Source organism: Festucalex cinctus, chromosome 19 (genome assembly GCF_051991245.1).
Source record: "Festucalex cinctus isolate MCC-2025b chromosome 19, RoL_Fcin_1.0, whole genome shotgun sequence".
Taxonomy (NCBI): Eukaryota; Metazoa; Chordata; class Actinopteri; order Syngnathiformes; family Syngnathidae; genus Festucalex; species Festucalex cinctus.
The window spans coordinates 20,469,161-20,490,368 of NC_135429.1; the positions used below are offsets into that span (position 1 = coordinate 20,469,161).

General features: G+C 45.0%; 1 protein-coding gene across 2 annotated transcripts in view; it reads left to right on the plus strand.

Annotated features, from left to right (window-relative positions):
- Positions 1-21,208, plus strand: part of top2b (DNA topoisomerase II beta) — a 724,731-nt gene that overhangs the window by 613,042 nt on the left and 90,481 nt on the right. For both annotated transcript variants that reach the window (XM_077506321.1, XM_077506322.1), the window contains one exon: positions 8,921-9,115. In XM_077506321.1, the coding sequence (XP_077362447.1) occupies positions 8,921-9,115 (195 nt within the window). The remainder of the gene's footprint in view (positions 1-8,920; positions 9,116-21,208) is intronic.

Here is a 21,208-nt window from a genome sequence, read left to right on the forward strand (position 1 = left end):
GAGAGGGAGGTCTCGCGATGACAGCCACACTTTCTGTCCGGGACGGTATTCTGGTGCAGGGGAGCGGTGTAGATCAGCCAGCCACTTGTTCCTCTCTGCGGAACGAGTGAGGGCCGCCCTAACGGTCTTGCAGACCGGATCACGGATCCCGTTAAGATGATCCTTCACAGCAGGGACTGCTATCTCCCTCTCCTGGTCAGGGAAAAGAGGAGGTTGGAAGCCATTACATGCCATAATAGGAGACATACCTGTCCCGGAGCAGGTGAGGGAATTGTGAGCATATTCGATCCAGGGGAGGAAAGAGCTCCAAGACACGAGATGGTGTGCAGCAACACAGCGCAAGGCGGCCTCCAAAACCTGGTTCGCTCGTTCTGTTTGGCCATTGATCTGTGGATGGTATCCCGAGGATAGGCTGGGCGTTGCACCAACCGCCTTGCAAAACTCCTTCCAGACAAGAGAGGAGAACTGGAGGCCACGATCAGAAACGATATCCACTAGGATCCCGTGAAGTTTGAAAACATAGTTAACAAGAAGGTTGGCAGTTTCGAGAGCTGAGGGTAATTTGGAAAGGGGGACATAATGTACACACTTGGAAAAGCGGTCAACAATGGTCAGAATCACTTACCTTCGGATGGGGGCAGTCCAGAAACAAAATCCACACCAATGTGAGACCATGGGCGGCTGGGGATGGGTCTATGCAGACCAGCGGGCGGCAGATGTGAGGCCTTCCCACGGGCACAAACAGAGCAAGCTGCCACAAAGTCTCTGGTATCGCGGGTCATACCAGGCCACCAGAACCTCTGACGAAGAAAATGGAGTGTCCGGTGAACACCAGGGTGGCAGGAGACCTTGGAGGAATGCCCCATTGGAGGACCTGGGAATGAGATGCAGTGGGAACAAATAGACGGTTGAGGGGACCACTTCCTGGGTCTGGGTCACCTTTCTGAGCCTCTCTGACGACTGATTCAATTTCCCAGGTTGCAGCATTCACGACACGTGGGAGGGAGGATAAGGTCTGGGTCCTGTGTCGCAGAGGGAGGTGAGTGAACTCTGGAGAGAGCATCAGGCTTGGCGTTCCGGCTTCCTGGGCGGTAGGATAGGGATAAATTGAATCTACTGAGGAACAAGGAGCAGCGGGCTTGTGTCGACAAGCTGATTGGATATAGAAGAGGTTCTTGTACTCAGTCCAAATGAGAAAGCGGAGCTGCAAGCCCTCCAACCAGTGTCACCATTGTTCAAAAGCCAGGATCACAGCCAGCAATTCTCGATTTCCTACATCATAGTTTCTCTGAGCTGGAATGAAACGGCGAGAGAAAAAAGCACAAGGGTGTAGCTTTTGGGTTATGGGATCCCGTTGGGATAGGACGGCTCCTCCCCAACGTCCGAAGCATCCACCTCCACCACAAACTGGAGAGAAGGGTCAGGGTGTTTTGAGAATGGGGGCGTTTGTGAAGAGTGTCCTTAGTTTGGTGAAAGCTTCATCTGCTTCTGGTGTCCAGCAGAAGTGGGATTTTGTGGAGGTGAGACGAGTCAAGGGAACTGCCACCTGACTGTAGTCATGGATGAAACGGCGATAGAAATGAGCAAAGCCCAGAAAACGTTGTAGCCCCTTGCGGTTGGTGGGGATTGGCCAGTTTGTAACTGCCTGTATCTTTGCTGGGTCTGGTTTGAGCTGGCCGTTGGCAATTATGTAGCCCAGAAAGCTGACAGAGGGAACATGAAACTCTCACTTCTCTGGCTTGACATAAAGTCTGTTCTCCAGGAGTCTTTGTAGGACCAGTCTCACATGCTGGCGATGCTCCTTGAGAGAACGGGAGAAGATTAATATGTCGTCTAAGTAGATAAAAATGAAGCGGGTGAGCATGTCACGGAAGACATCATTCATGAGGTGTTGGAAAACTGCAGGGGCGTTGGTGAGTCCGAAGGGCATGACTAGATATTCGAAATGGCCAAGCGGGGTGTTGAAAGCGGTTTTCCATTCATCTCCTTCCCGAATGCGGACGAGGTGATACGCATTCCGCAGATCCAACTTTGTGAAGATCTGGGCATGACAAAGGGGCTCAAAAGAGGGGTGTCAGGTTCATCAATACTGACACTTTTATAATAATTTCACACAGACACAAAAAGGAGAGAAAGACACCGTAATACCTTTTAACACGCTAGCGAGGAGAGCAGAGGAGAACTGTGCCATACAATTCAAACCTTTGCTTCTAAAACAGTCCCTCTGAACCCTCTCTTTTTATTCAGATTGCCTGACACTCAAAATACTAACGGGAGGGGAAGCAAAAGAGATACCGCTTATCTTCTCCATCCAGGTTCTTCTTTGACGTTCGATCATGACTTTGCAGAAACTCAACAAACATCACGTTTCATGCAAAGGCACTTTCGATTGCCAACGGATGCGTAATTTTGGTCTCCAGATCTTCAAGAGCAGTTTTGCTCTCGCTGAAAACACTATATTTAATATGAATGATTATGAAAACTTAGCAAATGTATGATAAAAACAATATAGTTAAATCAATTAAATCATCTTCTGCAAATCACACTTGTTAGTTAATTATTCTTCATTCAACAATTATTCTATCAAGGGGTCGATGAGGGGCAACGGGTACTTATTCTTAACAGTTATGGCGTTGAGGCCATGAAAATCCACACAGCGACTAAGGGTGGTGTCTTTCTTCTCGACAAAAAAAGAAGCCTGCTCCAACGGGCAAGGAGGAGGGGCGTATTAGCCCTGAAGCCAGAGATTCGGAAATGTCTACTTCCATTTCTTCCCGCTCGGGGTGAGACAGGTTGAAGAGTCTACTGGTGGGAAGGGGAGTCCCCGGAAGGAGGTCAATGGCGCAATCGTAAGGGTGGTGGGGGGGCAAAGTGAGTGCTGGATCTTTGCTAAATACGATTGCGAGGTCATGATAGTCCGGGGGACACAGAGGCAAGGTATGGGGTTTCAGGAGAACGAGAGGGGTGCCCTGAAGTAGTGCCAGTTTGTGGAATGGCGGAGCCCAGGCACAGTGCGTGACACCTAGTGCTCCAGCCCAGGATCTTGCCCAACGACCAATCAATATGTGGATTATGAGCTTTCAACCAAGGCAGAACAAGGATAACGGGGGACAGGGGTGAGGGAATGACGAATAACTGGATAGTTTCATAATGATTGCCCGAAATTGTCAACAAGAGGGGTGCGGTGGGTTACCCTGTGAATGAGTCGGCCGTCTACTGCCTTAATGTCCTTGGGAACATCAAGGGACTCAAGTGTGAAGTTGGCGTGAGTCACAAAGGCTTGGTCAATGAAATTGTCATCTGCACCAAGAACTGGAAGAGGCATAGTACCAGATTATTATTATTATTATTATTTTTGCCTCGACCCAATGGCGTGCGCCTGTGTGTCTGGCGACTCTCTTGTCTTGGCTGTTTGTTGATGGCGCTGTGAGCTACAGCAGCCGTCTTTATCTTTCTTCTTGTCATGTGGCATTTCGTCTTTTGTGTGGACCCGATTTGGACTGGACTGTCCTCTGCGGTTTGGCCGTGATATTCCACGAGGGACGGTGTCGGTGCCCGGCGGCTGCGCCCATTTAGCGGCATGCCTCCACTAGCACGGTTTCTGTTGGGGGAGTGTCGGGGCCATCTGACTTCCCCACCGGGCACCTGCGGGTCGCTTGTGTTTTTTGCGCCAGGAGACAGGCAGCATTTTTCACAGCCCCTTTCTGCACGGAGGAGAGGTTGGCGCTGCTGGACAGTCTGCGCTGGTGAGCTGGATTGATGGATGGCGTTTTTGGACTGGACTGTTCTCTGCGTTATGGCCGTGATATTCCTCGAGGGACGGTGTCTGGCGGTTGCGCTCATTCAGCCGCATGCCTGCACCAGCACGGTTTCTGATGGGGGAGTCTCGGGGCCATCCGACTGTCCCACCGGGCACCTTGTGTTTTTTGCGGCAGGAAGCAGGCAGCAATTTTCACACCCCTTCTGCTCGGGAGAAAAGTCAGCGCCACTGGACAGTCTACGCTGGTGAACTAGGATAGATGGCGGTGGAGCTGAGGACGAGAACGTCGCCGCTGGGCGCGGTGGTGTGCGCGGGTCGTGGACTGGATGGAGGTTCGGTGCTTGGAGGAGAGGCAGTTTGGATGGGACTAGAAAATTTGACCATTCTTTTTGTGTGTATGATGCTCATCGCGAACGCAGTGACTGCTTGTTTATGAGTAAGCTTAGAAGCAAACTTAGCTTGCAGCATATGTGTATGACGTCATGCATGCTGAGATCACGTCTCTGATCAACTGCTGAAAGGAGACTGATTCTGTCCTCTTTCATTTAAAACCTGCTTCAAACATCAAAGCGTATGTAGGGATGGAAGAATGTTGATTTGTTGTGATTCTATTGTATTGGTGTTAATGTTTTATGTCATGTTTGGGTTTTTAGTGTTTATGTAGAGCGCTTTGTGACAGTACAGGCTGTTTGAAAGCGCTATATAAATAAACTTGTGTTGAGTTGAGTTGCGTGAGAATTGCCAGTTAGCTTAGCAAACAGAGTGAAATGGGTCGGGGGGAAGGAGGAGGAGGCTTGGCTCACCAGTATGCTCCCCTTTACTGATGAGCCCGGTCTTTTGGTCGTCGGGGACAAGTAGCAGCCAAGTGTCCAGCTTGACCACAAAACAGGCACAAGTTGTCTGTCAAACGTCTCTGACGTTCACTGGGGTTCAGATTGGTCCGGTTGAGCTGCATGGGCTCCTCCTGGGCTAGTTGGGGGGCTGTAGGCAGCGGTGTGAGATATCTGGGGGGTTTCTGGGGTCTTGGCATCCTGGCTGTCCTCTCTCTCCTTTGTTTCACTAAGACGGTTATCAAGTTTGACTGACAGCGAAATTAATTCTTCCACCGATGACGGGTCTTCACGAGTTGTCAATTCGTCTGACGAATTACGAAAAAACAAATCAATCAATGCTGCCTCATCCCAACCAAACTCTGCAGCCAAAATCCTGAATTCAATGGCGTAAGACGCACCTGACTGAGAGCCCTGACGCAGTGAAAAAAGGTTTCGAGCCTCACGTCCTCGAACAGGGTGATCAAAAACTTTGCGGAGTTCTGACGAAAAAGCATCAAATGAATCCAGAATAGGAGATCCCTTCTCCCTTAGAGCTGTGTCCCACAGTCCAGCCTTGCCTCGCAAAAGGTTAACATAAAAAGCTATCTTAGCTCCATCGGTAGAATAACTTGTAGGTTGTAAATCAAATTATATCAATTATAGTTCAGCAAAAAACGGCTACAAGAGCCTAACTCTCCAGAGTAAGACTCGAGGTGTGGGAAGAAACGTTTCTCGTTGAGGGACAGTCAAAGTTGGGGCAGGCGTTGTAGGAATAATGGGGTTACTCACGGAAGAGGCTGCGTTGATCTTGGTTGCTATTTGTGTAAGCTGGTCCTTGATTTGGTGAATCTCAAGGGACATCGTTTACAGGGATTCCCTAACCCCTTGGAGAAGCTGTTCATACTGTCCAACCATCCTGCCATGAGTACGGAGGGCTTCCTGAATTCCATTGAGGGTTGCTTGGTCCATTATTGGCCAGATGATTCTGTTCCGATTGACACATGGAAATGAAGACAGAGGACCCAAAAGCGAAACAGAGAGGCGTCTGGAAGTGGTTTGAGGAGTGTTTATTTGAGGTGGTGAGCACGATGATCAGAGCGTGGGCGAGTGGAGGTCCAACTAGCAGAACAAGACGTGAAAAAGTAACCAGCTATTCTGTGAAATAGTTAATTTCAACTCTTCCCTGAAAAGAATGTCAATTTATGTTGAGCAATTATGATTTTATAGCATTTTATAGGGTTTATGAATATTTTTTGAGCTAAGTACTATATCCACTATAACAACTAAAAACATGAGATAACCCTCCCCAAAAAGTGGGAAAAGAGTAAAAATAATCAAAAATAAATAAATTTGCCCAGCAGAAGAAAATGTGGGTCTGAAGGGGCTACAGCGTGAAACAAGGCCAACTTCACAACATGCATTTGAAGCGCAAGCAAGCAAAATGTATTTAATCGTACCTTATCCTGACTGGTCTGGACTCGCACGTACCAGGCTAGACTGCCCGCCTGGATTTGCGACCCTGCAAAGGGCATCGGACCCGCCTGATTCGCGCTAGGCTAGGCTAGGCTAGTCCCTCTTGACGCTAGTGTATGGAGCCACAACACTGTCAATAAGATTTGGTATTGAAAAAAAAAAAACATTGTAGAAAAAGCTGCAGTGGCATTGAAACAAGTATTGGCATTGTAAAACAAGAATTGGCATTGTAAAAGGTTGTATTGAAAAATAAAATACAAGCATTGAAATTCAAAATAAAACCAAAGTACTTTGAACAAAATCTGATGTTGCATTTTAAAATAAAACTCATTTGAAAATTGAAATGTCCAATATTATTGCTGATTTAAAAAAATCATAAAAAATTCATGGTTTTTTATCCCAGGATCAGACCAGTTCTAAGGGACACTACACCACCACAGGTATCCAACCATGAAATTTTAGTGATTTTTTGAAATCAGCAATAATAGTGGAGATTTCAATTTTCAAATGAGTTTTATTTTAAAATGCAACATCAGATTTTGTTCAAAGTACTTTGGTTGGATACCTGGGGTGGTGTAGTGTCCCTTAGAACTGGTCAGGTCCTGGGATAACAAGCCGTTAATTTTTTATGATTCTTTATTTTAAACCCCAAACCAGGTGTTGAGCAGCTTTCATTTTGAAGGTGGCCAAGGTGGTGAGGGATGCAGCCGCGATACCCCTGTGGAGCAGGCGACTCTGCTCCTTCACTCAGATCGAGTCGGGAATTAAAAGTTGTGACATGCGCCAGTGCCTTGTATGCAATGTTGACGAATGTAATAATGTATCGTAAATACGAATATAATGTTTTGATCGCTTGTCGATGGTGTCTATTTCATACGACGCCGGACAGGCCGCTTCTTCATTGCGTCCAAAATGAAGTCTGCCTGCATACATCGCAAATATCACCACACATTTTCACTTATGCTCTTTTAAATGGGATGACATGAACATAAAAATGAGCTATTAAATATTAACTTGAAAATGAAAAATGGTCCTCTTAAAAGAGTCAGAATGACACCCCGCCCCAAAATGCACACAGTCTATATTGACTTGTAAATACAATAGTTTAGAGTCCCTCATGTATTACATGGGGTGTGGTTGTGGGACAAAACATAACAAACAAACAAACAAAAACATTTTCATTTTCTTCATGTGACCAAAAGAATTTGAGACATCACATCTATGATAAGTCATCAATAAAGCCCTTTAAACAGGCCACATCAAATGACAAATAATCTTTTAATTGACACAAAATTATTAAATCAAATTTCCCACTGTGGTAATATGACCTCATTTGCGCGAGAAAATACCACAAGGAGCAACAATAAAATAAGCAAACTTTGGCTGATGCCTCAGAAGATGTATGTCAGCTGAATGTGATCTTCAAAGTTGAAGATGATTCATCTTAAACTTCTAAAGGTTTAAAGGGTTAAAATCTCAGACGATGGCCTTGCCTGCTATTAGAATTGACTTTCCACTGATATTTGAACAGTTCCTGAAAGTTTCAGGTTCATATCTTTTTCCTAAGGTCCTGGATGCTATGGACATTTGAAAAATGCATGTACCAAAACTTTAAACTAGGGATTTCAACCTTCCAACATCACTACTGCGGTAACTTTGCCAATTTGTTTAGCTACATTCATGTATTATATATCATTTTAAAGGGAATTAAGTGCAGAATTCAAATATATCAATATCTCAATTTAAAAAATTTTTGGCACATTTTTTGCCAGGTCAAATTTGAAAAAGTACATACTGTATTTGTAAAAATCAACTGCTAATGAACTTTACCTGGTGTGATGACCCTTACTCGGAGCTGTGCGAAGCTCTGTACATCCCGGTCATTAACATCTGCCATCTTCGTTCTTTATTTGACGCATGCGCGGGCGGAAGAATCGCAGCTCGACTACTTTCCTCTATCACTTGGTTGTATTCAGGTGTGATGTCATCCAAATTTGCATGTTGAGATTCGTACTCGTAAAAGGCAATTCACAGAAAAGATTTGTGCACAGGCATGTGTAGTGTGCTTCGTAGCGTATGAAGTGAGAGTTGTATTGAAAATACTTTGCACTCACATGTTTTAGATTCATAGTCACAAGAATGAAATTCAAACCCTAGTAAATTTGATTTGTACTCACATGGCAACATTGAAAACACAGATTGTTACTATTACGGATATGAATCGTTAATCACACATACGTCTTTTTGGCAGTGATCTTACTCCATAGCCTAGCCCATGTGAAAATGTGTAACTTTATGGTCTTAACTGGTTTCAACTGGATAAGTGCACCAGAGTGCAGATAGATAGGAAGACACCAAGTCAGGACAGGTCACAGCGACAAAACAGCCAAGCTCAAGTCACCTATCTAGTCATTAAGAGGCCTAATCAAACATGGCAAATGAGCATTCCAGTGTACCGAGGGTGTTTTATATTTTTCATGTCAGAAGCAAAAACTGTTTTGCAGAAGTCGATGCAGGAAATCGAAGTGCCTAATTTAGGTTTATGGGGAACTGCGAGGTGACCTCCACGGGCAGATGATGTAAAGTTGGCCAGTGTCACTACTGTGAAGTGGATGCTTGGAGACCACATTTCACCCTGAATTGTTTGAGTCTGTTTGTAAATTGAGTGTTTCACCATTTGGTTCAGCTGATTCTTCACCTCAACTGATCGATACAGAGTCTGAATCACTTGACCTGTCAACCCATTCTTCCCTCACTCATAAATAAGACCCCAAGTTACCAGAGCTCTATATCACTACTATAAATGTTTAAAAATAATTGGCAAAGAATACTATGCTTGTAAATGATTATTACTGTTTTTTTTTTTCCTTATCAGAATTTTGAGGCAATTGAGCGAGAAGAGCAAAATTTGGGCAAAGTCATCAAACTTGTGAAAGGTAAAGTTGGTAAACCAAAAGCAAAGAAGCTGAATCTAGAGGAGACCATGCCATCACCATTTGGCCGCAGGGTGGATCCACCCTCGCAGCCGCTGAAATCTGACGCAAGCAAGAAATTCACCAAAAAGAAGAAGGTAACATCATTATTACTATTCGTCATTGTTATTGTCATTATTTAAAAGCCATATTATATTTTGATATTTTACATTTTGCATTTTCCATGTGTGTGAGGCTGGATTGTTCAAATGCTAATTTGAGTTTCATTTAAACAGCCATGACAAAAAAAGACAAAAAAAAAACCCCAAAATGATTTGCTGAATAATACTCATTCACAATTTAATCTACCACATAAAATATCAGAACTTCTAGTGTGCTAATCTTGAAATATATCCACATTTTGAGTATGTTACATACATTTCAAAGTGCTTCTTTGATTGGCTACGTTTCGTCACAGTCCACGGCCAAAATGGGGCAGAAGTGACAGACTTGCAGGAGTTCCCATTGTGAACTGAAAGCCGAAAATATGGATTAATGTAGAAATAAGTTAAATGTCAAATGACATTTAATCAAATGGATGTAAAATAATTAAACAATTAGCCTTTCTGAAATTAAAGTAGGGAGGAAAAAAACATTTCCCAATCTAGATTTGAACCAACGCACTTGCATGTCTCTGCAATGCACTTGCTGAAGTACGTGAACTAACTTGACTTGCTGAAAAACAGGGCTAATGGCGTATTTATATTGAAAAGTCTCATCTGATGCTGAAAGTTTTCTATGCTGAATGGGGACACATACATCATTTAATAATTTCAGTGAAATTATAATACATTACCTGATATGATAGTCAGTTGGTAAGCGTACTTAGGATAATTGCCATGGATACATTTGCAATGTACTGTCGTAGGTGGTATTCGAACTGGTGGGGTGGGGAGTGAAATCATGTTGACTCCGAGCATGAAAGCGGATCAGGGATGGGGTTGAGCATTCTATTCAACCCTCTAAGGGTGTCTGGAGGCATGCTCCCTTGGAATATTTCACATTTTAACACTTCAATTTGATGCATTTTAAAAAACAAAATCGAGCAGAATTAAAAGACATCTATCTATGCATGGCCACATGATCACATTATGCTATACCAGGGATGGGCAATCTCGGTCCTCGAGGGCCGGTGTCCCTGCAGGTTTTTGAGGCTTCCGTTTTCCAACACAGCTGATATATGATCAGCTCATCAGCAAGCTCTGCATAAGAGGGATAACGATCTCGTTGATTGGAATCAGCTTGTGTTGGAAAACGGAAACCTCAAAAACCTGCAGGGACACCGGCCCTCGAGGACCGAGATTGCCCATCCCTGTGCTATACAGTACAAGCAGGATTGGAAGGGTTACTTTTCAAATGTATTCTGATACAGTTTCTAGTTACCTAATAAAAAAAAACTAGTTAGTAATGTAATCCAAGTACTTTACCGTAATATTAAAAAAATAATGCAACTTGAGTAATATTTATTACTTTTGGATTAATTCAATTCCAAATAGGCTAATGAGCACCAAATAAAAAAAAAGAAAAAGAAAAGATCACTACAAATTACAATATATTTTGCATGAGATAGAACTGCAAATAGGGAAAATCCATGCATAAACTGAGATGCATTTTTTATACTATATATCTATAGAAAGACAGACAGAAAAAGTTGGATGAATGCGAATGGATGAATGCATCGATTGAAGCAATTGCTAGTTTCATGGAGAAAAAGTTAAAAAGTGCCACTTGATTGTCACACTGCTCACCTCACATAGACAGACAGACATTATTTGCAGCGGTAACTAATTAACAGACGCATGCACGCACATAGTAATTATGAAACTAAACAATGACTGTGCCTGATGTCAAACACAAAAAAAACCCCCACGTCTATCCCAGTGACAAATGCAGTTTAAATTGGAATTGTGATGTTTAAATATTAAAACTGTAGGTGGTTTGTGACAGGAGGGTTAGTACTTGACTACGTTAGCCTGGAAGAAGCGTCACCACATGCGTTCCCACTTTCTCATCATTTCTCTACGATTCACATAGGTCACTTATTTTGGTTTCTAAACAGTGCATTTCGCCAAAAATTGTGTAATTTTCAGGCCTGTTGATGTTTACAAACACGGAACCTTTAACTTTATTTTTGTCTTTTCACTATCTCCAAAGTCATGGTTATTATTGGTGAACGAAAACTAATTAGAACAAACTCAAAAAAAAAAAAAACAACGTTAAAATTAAATCTTACATTTATAAATCTAAAACTACAATTATAGTGAAATAGTGAAAATGTCTTGTTAATGCATGAGCTTTAATTTAATTTTAAATTTATTTATTTCAATATTGTTGTACATCTATAGCAACAGAAGAAGAATGGCCAAACGTTTTTTTTTTTAAGAATTGTTGTTTACCCTTTTGCACATAACTCAACTCAACTCAACTCAACTCAACTCAAGTTTATTTCTATAGCGCTTTCAAACAGCCTGAACTGTCACAAAGCGCTTTACAGAAAGACAAAAAAAAACAAACATAACACTAGAGCTGCGAGCTACAAAGTTTGGTGAGTTTTCGTAAATATTTAGGTCCTCAAAAATGCGATCGTTTGCGGAGAAGAATAAAGAAGAAGCGTAATAATAATTCTTACAAAAATAAGAGGGACCTCGCAGTGGTCGCTACTTGGGCCCTAACTAGAGCTACGAGCAGCTATAATGTGCCCTCGCAGCCCGGGCCACATTGGGGTACTTGCACATCGGGTAGGGGTGTGCTCAAATCGATACGGCAATATATTGTTGCGGGCCTCATTGCAATATCGATACGCAGGCGTCAGAATCGATATTGCTTAACTTTAAATATGCAGTTAACAGCATGTGCAGCTTGCATTGTACCTAAAAACTAAAAACCAGCAGCGTCTTTGAAGTTAATTGCCTTCAATTAATGCAAAAATAGCTCACCAGTGATTGCTAAGAAAAATGAAAGCAGATGATGAATATCAACATTTATTTACTTAACTTACAACTTAACATGGCACGTATCGTAATGTACCAATTTTCGTATATTTTGTTTAAAAACGAAATAGAATGTGTTACATGAAAAAAAAATGCTGTTTTTATTTCACCAAATATTTTAAATAAGCACATTTTAGGAAGCTGTAATTTTAATACTTTGATATTTTTGCTCATATCGGCTCATGCCTTTTAATAAATTTTCCCGGTGTGTCTGTGAAAGCTTCTCCTTACTCTGCAGCACGTGCACATTTAGACCAGGCATGCCGCTTGGTGGTAAACCAGAAGAGCTGCTAACAAAAATATTTTTGTCAGGAAGCATAACAAACATATCCTTTAGGTATACATATGACTGTTATTATGAAATGTAAGTAAATGATTGCAATATATCGGGATACGTATCTCCTTGAAGATCAAGTATTGGGATACATATGTATCGCGATACGTATCGTGTTATATCGAGCCGCCATTTCCTCATGTGTTTCCCTTCTTGTTGACTGGATGGGTGGAGTCACGTGACTTCACACGCTGAACTGTCTTAAAGGGGAATGAACATAGCCTACCAAAAATACACAGTCAAAACAGACGACAAAACTTTTATTTTCTTTTTACCGAATTTACCGACAAGGGAAAAATTACGTCGGTTATCGTCGTAATTTTCAGGAGCGGTAAATTTTCGGTTAATTGCCCAGCCCTATCGTGACAGGTCTGATGTGTGTGCAAGTTTTTTTAGATTTCGCCCATGTTTAGACTCTCAAAAAAGGCATTTTTCTTTGCAAACAATGCATCGCTACAGCAAAGGCGTGCGACAAAATAAAACAATTCAATAACTTTTCATCGTAAATATCTTAAGATGAACCACGCCAAAGTTGAAGACGATCTAATATGTTTTGTAGTAATTTGTTAAAATATGACCCCCTCATTGCTGATAGAATTAGGTGTCATATCCAGAAATTGGTAAAAGCTGATCAAACAGGTTTTATAACAGGCAGACATGGAGCAGATAATGTTAGAAGGGCCCTAAATCTTCAATTAGTAGCACAGGAAAGGAATACCCCATCATTGTTTTTAAGTCTGGATGCTGAGAAGGCGTTCGATCGGGTTGATTGGGACTTTCTGCTACAGACATTACAATATATGGGTTTCAATGATATGTTTATTACATGGGTCCAAATGTTTTATAAAAATCCCAGGTCACGCGTGAGGGTTAACGGACACTGCTCTGATTTTTTTCCACTGGGACGTGGGACTAGACAGGGTGAAGTCCTCTCGCCGTTATTATTTGCTCTTAGCATTGAGCCCCTTGCTGAGTTAATCGGATCAAATCCACTCATACAGGGAATAAGAGATAAAAAAGATGCCTGTCATAAATTGTGCCTTTTTGCTGATGATATTTTGCTATTTTTGGAGAACCCCCTCACTTCCGTGCCAGCCTTGCTTAATAGTCTGGATCAGTACAGTATGGTATCAGGTTATAAAATTAACACAAATAAATCAGAAGCATTGATGCTTGTGGGTAACTGGCCACCACAATTAGACAGCCTTGTTTCTTTTAGGCAATCAAAACAGGGATTTAAATATCTGGGTGTAAATCTTACTCCCAAGACAACACAGTTGTTTTCATCGAATTATGACAAACTTTTCAAGGAAATTAAAAATGACTTGAGTAAATGGGATATACTTCCACTGTCCCTTCTGGGTAGGATTGAATGCATCAGAATGAATGTTCTTCCAAGGTTACTCTTTTTGTTTCAAAACCTCCCGATTTTTATACCCCAGTCTGCATTTAGATTATTAGACAAATTAATATCAAGATTTATCTGGCAGAATAGGAGACCAAGAATCCGTCTTAAAATCTTGATGCTGGGTAAAGAGTACGGTGGGCTGGGACTTCCCAACATCAAACTGTATTATTGGGCTGCCCAAATAAAAGCAATGGCGGCCTGGATCATACGGAATCCGGAGTCACACTGGGTTTCATTGGAGGAGCATTCATTACCAGGTATTTCCCTTTCAACTCTTCCCTTTCTCAATCTGCAGTGCCAGAAACGAATTGAAATCAAGAATGTATGGGTTAAACATACACTGAATGTCTGGAAACAGGTACAGAAACAAATAAAGGGGGTGGTTGCTCTTTCGCGGGCCATGCCCATAAGGGGCAATATTGAGTTTTTACCATCAATAATGGACAGTGGCTTTGATGGATGGTCTGAAAATAACCTCAGAACTTTGAGTCAATTATTTGAGGGAAACATGATTAAAAGCTTTGCACAATTATGTAGCAAATTCAATCTAATGTCAAGGGATCATTATCGGTATCTACAAATTAGGAATTATTTAATGACACATCAGGATTGGTTATATATTAGAAGGGAACCAACTCATATAGAAAAGCATTTCAGTCAATTGATAGAGAATGGAAGTGTAATGAAAAAACAAGTGTCTTTCATGTATAAGAAATTACTAATGGATATATCAGATAACACTCAACACATAAAACAACAGTGGGAACTCGAATTGAATGTGACCTTGGATGATGATACTTGGGAAGATGTCTGTTCTGGTTGTCATAAGGGTGTCGGGAGTCAAATGTGGAAGGAATTTGACTGGAAAGTGTCACGCCGCCACCAGGCGTGGCGGTTCATGCTTTTATTTTTGTGTCTCTGTTTCCCGTTTTACTTTGAAATCCTAACTCTCCTCTCACCCCAGGTCACTTGCCCTTCCTGCCGCGCCATAATTACCGGTCCCCGCCCTTGATTATCACCACCTGCCACCAATCACCTACTGCAATAAAAGCCACCTGCATTCTCCCCTCAGTGCCGAAGTGTCACAGTCAGTGCATGGAAGCGTCCCACAGTCCTTATGTCCTCGTTCATGTTGCCACGTATTTTTGCCTTGTTTTTGTGCTTTTTCCTCCCCAGTGGAGCGCCTTTTGTTACCCCTTTTGCCTTGTGCCCTTTTTCCTCCCTAGCGGAGCGCTTTTCGTTGTCCCCAGTACCTTTTGCCTGTTTTTTCCTCCCTAGTGGACGCTTTTTGTTCTCCACTTTTTTGCCTCCCTGTTCTCCTCTCAGCTTGAGAGGAGACCCCTGTTGGCCGGTAATAAACCTGCTGCCTTGGTGGCTTACCTTACGCCTGCGTCTGAGTCCTACCTTACCTCGCCTTGTCAGTACACTTCGGCCAGCATGGACCCAGCAGGCCAGGTCGAGGCCGCACTGCAGAGCCAGGAGGCCCGGCTCGACAACCAGGACCGGATCCAGCAGACCATGCTGTCCCAGATTGGGGAATTGACCAGCCAGGTCCACGAGCTGGTAAGCCTCTCACGGCGTCGAGCGCCAGCTCCTACTGGACAAATTCCTCATCCTGAGTTCTCCGTACCGACCACGCCATTCACCGGGGTAGGATTAAGACTGGCCTCCCCAGAACGATACTCCGGTGAACCCGGACGCTGTCAGACTTTCCTCACGGAATGCGACATTCATTTTGAACAGTTACCACAGGCATTTCCCACAGCCCGATCCCGAGTGGCCTTCATGGTGTCTCACCTGACGGGACGGGCCAAAACCTGGGCGACCGCGGAATGGGCCAGGGGTTCCTCGGTCTGCCAAAGCGTACAGGACTTTCAAATCGCTTTGCGCCAAGTCTTTGATCCAGAAAACAATGACCGAGAGAAGGCACGAGCACTGAGCCGACTTCAGCAAGGCAAAGAATCTGTCAGCGATTACGCTGTCCGTTTTCGAACACTGGCAACGAACAGTGGCTGGAACGCCATAGCTCTTCATGACCATTTCTTGAAAGGACTCTCACCTGCCATTCAAGAGCTTCTGATTCCCGTAGATCTCCCCACGGACTTGGACGCTTTAATTTCCCTCGCCATCCGCACCGATCATCGTCGCCAGGAGCTGGCCAAGATCGGCGGACCTCGAAGGAGGGAGGAACCCACCCCCTGGACACGGACACCGGAGGCCAGAAGGCTGCGACCCATCTTTCCTTCCCGACCGGAACCAGGAGAGGTGGACCTCGCCAGCGACGAACCCATGCAACTGGGAAGGGCTCGGCTTTCGCCGGAGGAGAGACAGCGCCAACGCCGAGAGGGCCGTTGCTACTATTGTGGTGGTCTTGGACACTTGTTTGAATCCTGCGCCACGAAGGGCAACCCTCCGGTGAGTTCTCCGTCACCCCGACCCGCCAAGAACCACAGACTCACGCAAATTCAGATAACCCACCACAATGTCACCACAGATCTGTCAGCCCTTATCGACTCCGGATCCGACGAAAGTCTCATGGACTGGGAGCTCGTAAAGCAAATACGATGCTCCACCGAACCCCTTTCCTCGACCATCCTGGCTAGAGCGCTGAATGGTAAAGAGCTCTTCAAAATTACCCACATCACTGAACCTCTGGAAGTACAAATCGGGCAGCACCTCGAGACTCTTCGTTTCCATGTTTTCCACGCTGCTTCCCCCACTTTGGTTCTGGGACACCCTTGGCTGCGTCTACATAGCCCCAGAATCGACTGGAACACTGGAGTTGTTCTGGAGTGGGGAAAGGACTGCAGCTCTCACGGGTCGGAACAACCCGCACTCCGAAACTCCACAGCCCAGGTTCACCAGGTGACTCTCGTCCCACCGGCTCAAGAAGAGTACCCGAACCTGCACACTGTTCCCTCCTGCTACCACCACCTGCGGGAGGTCTTCAGCAAAACCAAAGCCATGACTCTCCCTCCACACCGCCCATATGACTGCCCGATCGATCTGATTCCCGGTTCAACCATTCCCAAGGGGAGACTGTACTCAGTCTCAGGACCCGAACGCCAGGCCATGAACAACTACATTGATGACTCCTTGAAATCCGGCCTCATCCGACCGTCTTCCTCACCTGCTGGCGCAGGGTTTTTCTTTGTGAGTAAAAAGGATGTATCCCTACGCCCCTGCATTGATTACAGTCCTTTGAATGACATCACTGTTAAGAACCGGTACCCATTGCCCTTGATGTCCTCGGTGTTCGATCAGCTGCAACAAGCCAAGATCTTCACGAAGCTCGATCTGCGGAACGCCTATCACCTCATTCGGATCCGTGAGGGAGACGAATGGAAGACAGGCTTCAACACTCCTCGGGGACATTATGAGTACCTGGTCATGCCATTTGGCCTCACGAATGCTCCAGCCGTCTTCCAGGCCATGATAAATGAGGTACTCAAGGACTTCATAGATCACTTCGTGTACGTTTACTTGGATGACATTCTGATCTACTCACCTGACCTAATGAGCCATCGAGACCACGTAAACCGAGTACTGCAACGTCTTTTGGATTACCATCTGTACGTGAAAGCTGAGAAGAGCCTATTTCATGTTAACACCATCTCCTTCCTGGGATTCATCGTGTCACCAGGGAAGGTGGAAATGGACGCGGACAAGGTCAGCGCCGTACGAGAGTGGCCCACGCCAGACTCTCGGAAGAAAGTTCAACAGTTCCTCGGATTCGCCAACTTCTACCGCAGATTCATAAGAAGCTTCAGCACCATTGCCGCTCCCCTACACGCCTTGACCTCCCCACAAGTCCGTTTTTCATGGAACCCGGAAGCCGAAAAGGCATTCAAGGACTTAAAAGCACGCTTCACCAATGCCCCAATTCTCAGAGTCCCAGACCCCAAACGCCAGTTCGTGGTGGAAGTAGACGCCTCCAGTGTTGGAATTGGGGCGGTACTGTCCCAGCGTTGTCAAGAGGACGGCAAGACACATCCCTGCGCATTTCTTTCACGTAAATTATCCAAGGCTGAATGCAATTACTCAGTCGGAGATCGGGAGCTTCTCGCTGTCAGTGGCCCTAGAAGAATGGAGACACTGGCTGGAAGGCGCTGAAATGCCTTTTGTGATCTGGACCGATCACCGAAATTTGGAGTACCTACGCCAGGCCAAAAGACTCAATCCCCGACAGGCCAGATGGTCCTTGTTTTTTAACCGCTTTGTATTCTTTCTAACTTACAGACCAGGCAGTAAAAACGTCAAGGCGGACGCATTGTCAAGAATCCACGAATCCGAGCTATTGGAAGCCGAGCCTGAGACCATCCTGCCCCGGGATTGCATAATTGGAGCCATGAGATGGCAAATTGAGGACGATGTTAAGGAGGCATTGCGCAACGTCACTCCCCCCACGTCTTGTCCACCACGTCAACTCTTCGTGCCTGAGGAACTAAGATCTCAGGTGATACACTGGGCTCACACATCACAGTTGTTTTGTCATCCTGGAGTCCGCAGGACCATGTATGCTGTTGCCAGGAGATTCTGGTGGCCGGCTATGGAAACCACCATAAAAGAGTACGTCGCTGCCTGTCCAACTTGTGCCCGCAACAAGACCTCAAATCAGTCCCGGATGGGCCTTCTTCAACCACTGCCAATCCCATCCAGACCATGGGCAGAAATCTCATTGGACTTCGTAACCGGTCTACCCTCATCCCATGGTAAAACCACAATTCTCACAGTTGTCGACAGATTCTCCAAGATGGTTCACTTCATTCCACTGTCCAAGCTCCCATCCGCCAAAGCAACCGCCGACATTATGATCCACCACATATTCAGATTTTATGGTTTTCCCTTACACATCGTTTCCGACCGTGGACCACAGTTCGTCTCCCGATTCTGGACACAGTTCTGCAAAGCCCTAGGAGCCAAAGCCAATCTTACTTCTGGATACCACCCTGAGGCCAATGGACAGGCAGAACGACTGAACCAACAGCTTGAAACCGGTCTCCGATGCCTTGTCTCCCAGAACCCGACCACCTGGAGCAAGTATCTGGTATGGGTCGAACTTGCGCACAACTCATTGCCCACATCTGCCACAGGTCTCACCCCGTTTAAATGCGTCCACGGCTACGATCCACCATTCTTCGCTGAACTGGAGGAGGAGGCAACGGTTCCCTCGGTCCAGGCCATGATCCGTCGGTGCCACAAAGTCTGGTCGGCGGCCCGGACGGCGCTTCAACGCCAGGGAGACCGGGTGAAGAGGGCCGCCGACCGGAAAAGGAGACCGGCACCCGAATACCGCCCAGGCCAGCGGGTGTGGCTATCGGCCAAACACCTCCGACTCAAGGTACCAAGTCCAAAGCTGGCCCCGCGATTTGTGGGGCCTTTCCCAGTAACCAAGTCCATAGGGCCTGCCGCCGTTCGACTCCGTCTGCCCCGATCCCTCAGAGTTCATCCTACATTTCACGTCAGCCAAGTCAAGCCTGTTCACGAAAGCCCGCTGGTGCCCTCCGAACCCGACCCACCCCCCCCGGAGATGATAGACGGCGGCCCCGTTTACAAGGTCAGAAAACTCTTAGATGTTCGTAATCGGGGCCGCGGGAGGCAATACCTTGTCGACTGGGAGGGGTACGGCCCGGAGGAAAGACAATGGGTCCCCTCCCGGTTCATCGTTGATCCCTCCCTCATTGATGATTTTTATGCTGAGCACCCTGACATTCCTGGGCCGTCAAGAGCCGGCCGTTGAGGGGGGGGGTACTGTCACGCCGCCACCAGGCGTGGCGGTTCATGCTTTTATTTTTGTGTCTCTGTTTCCCGTTTTACTTTGAAATCCTAACTCTCCTCTCACCCCAGGTCACTTGCCCTTCCTGCCGCGCCATAATTACCGGTCCCCGCCCTTGATTATCACCACCTGCCACCAATCACCTACTGCAATAAAAGCCACCTGCATTCTCCCCTCAGTGCCGAAGTGTCACAGTCAGTGCATGGAAGCGTCCCACAGTCCTTATGTCCTCGTTCATGTTGCCACGTATTTTTGCCTTGTTTTTGTGCTTTTTCCTCCCCAGTGGAGCGCCTTTTGTTACCCCTTTTGCCTTGTGCCCTTTTTCCTCCCTAGCGGAGCGCTTTTCGTTGTCCCCAGTACCTTTTGCCTGTTTTTTCCTCCCTAGTGGAGCGCTTTTTGTTCTCCACTTTTTTGCCTCCCTGTTCTCCTCTCAGCTTGAGAGGAGACCCCTGTTGGCCGGTAATAAACCTGCTGCCTTGGTGGCTTACCTTACGCCTGCGTCTGAGTCCTACCTTACCTCGCCTTGTCAGAAAGCTAAAATAAGATTCTTTAGAACTCCATTAAAGTGCTCCGTGTATAAACGTGGGGTTAGTGACAAATGTTGGAGGAATTGTGGTCTTGTGGGGGATCAGACTCACATTTTTTGGGACTGTCCCATCATACAAGGTTTCTGGACTGGATTAAGGGAAAAATTGGAAAATATTCTTAAAGTGACACTCCCCCTGGACCCTTTGATTTATTTGTTGGATATATTCTTGGATAATTTGTCTCATGACCAGAAGTATTTGCTTCATCTCCTCCTAATGACTGCAAGAAAGATGATAACCATCAACTGGCTGAAACCTGAACCACCCACAGTTGCACAATGGTTAAAAAAAATCAAACAATTGTACTCAATGGAACAATTGACAGCACAACTTCAGATGAGGGTTCCTATTTTTAAAAGAAGATGGGGACCAATCCTGGACACTGTTAAATAGGGTATTGATACCCTGGGTATGTGGAGGAAATTTTTGTTGTTGTTTTTCATATTATTTGTATTTCCATGATACCAATTGTATGTAAAGGCCCTATCTCAGGACAATTATTGTTATTGTTATGTTGTTGTCGGTTTTGACAATAAAAGTTAAAAAAAAAAAATATGACCCCTATAAAAGGCCCCAAAAAATGGCTACATATACCAAAGTAAATCAAAATGTCAGACCTCCTGTTTGGTTTACCATATGGTTCCAAAAGACATTTTTGTACATAGTGGGCTCAAATGTATGCCTCCAAATTATCATAGCTCTAGGTGAAACGTACAACTGGGAATGCTTCGTTAAAGAGGTTTGTTTTTTTTAGCACAAAATGTGAAGTTTGAAGATGATCGGATAACTCTGTAGGAGGAGTTCGTTAAAATAAGACCCCTATGAAATGGCCAAAAAAATGGCAACACGTTCCAAATTAAATCAAAATGGCGGACTTAATGTTTGGTTTAGCATATGGGTCAAAAAGAGTTTTTTGTACTTTGAGGGCTGTTACATATGTCCTCAAATTTTGGTAACTCTCTGTGAAACGTACAACCGGGAATGCTTCATTAAGTAAGAATTTTGAAACGCAAAATTTGATGGCCTGCCTCTGGCGGACTTCCTGTTAGGTTTAGCACATGGTTCAAAAAGAGTTTTTTTGTAGGTCATAGTCTGT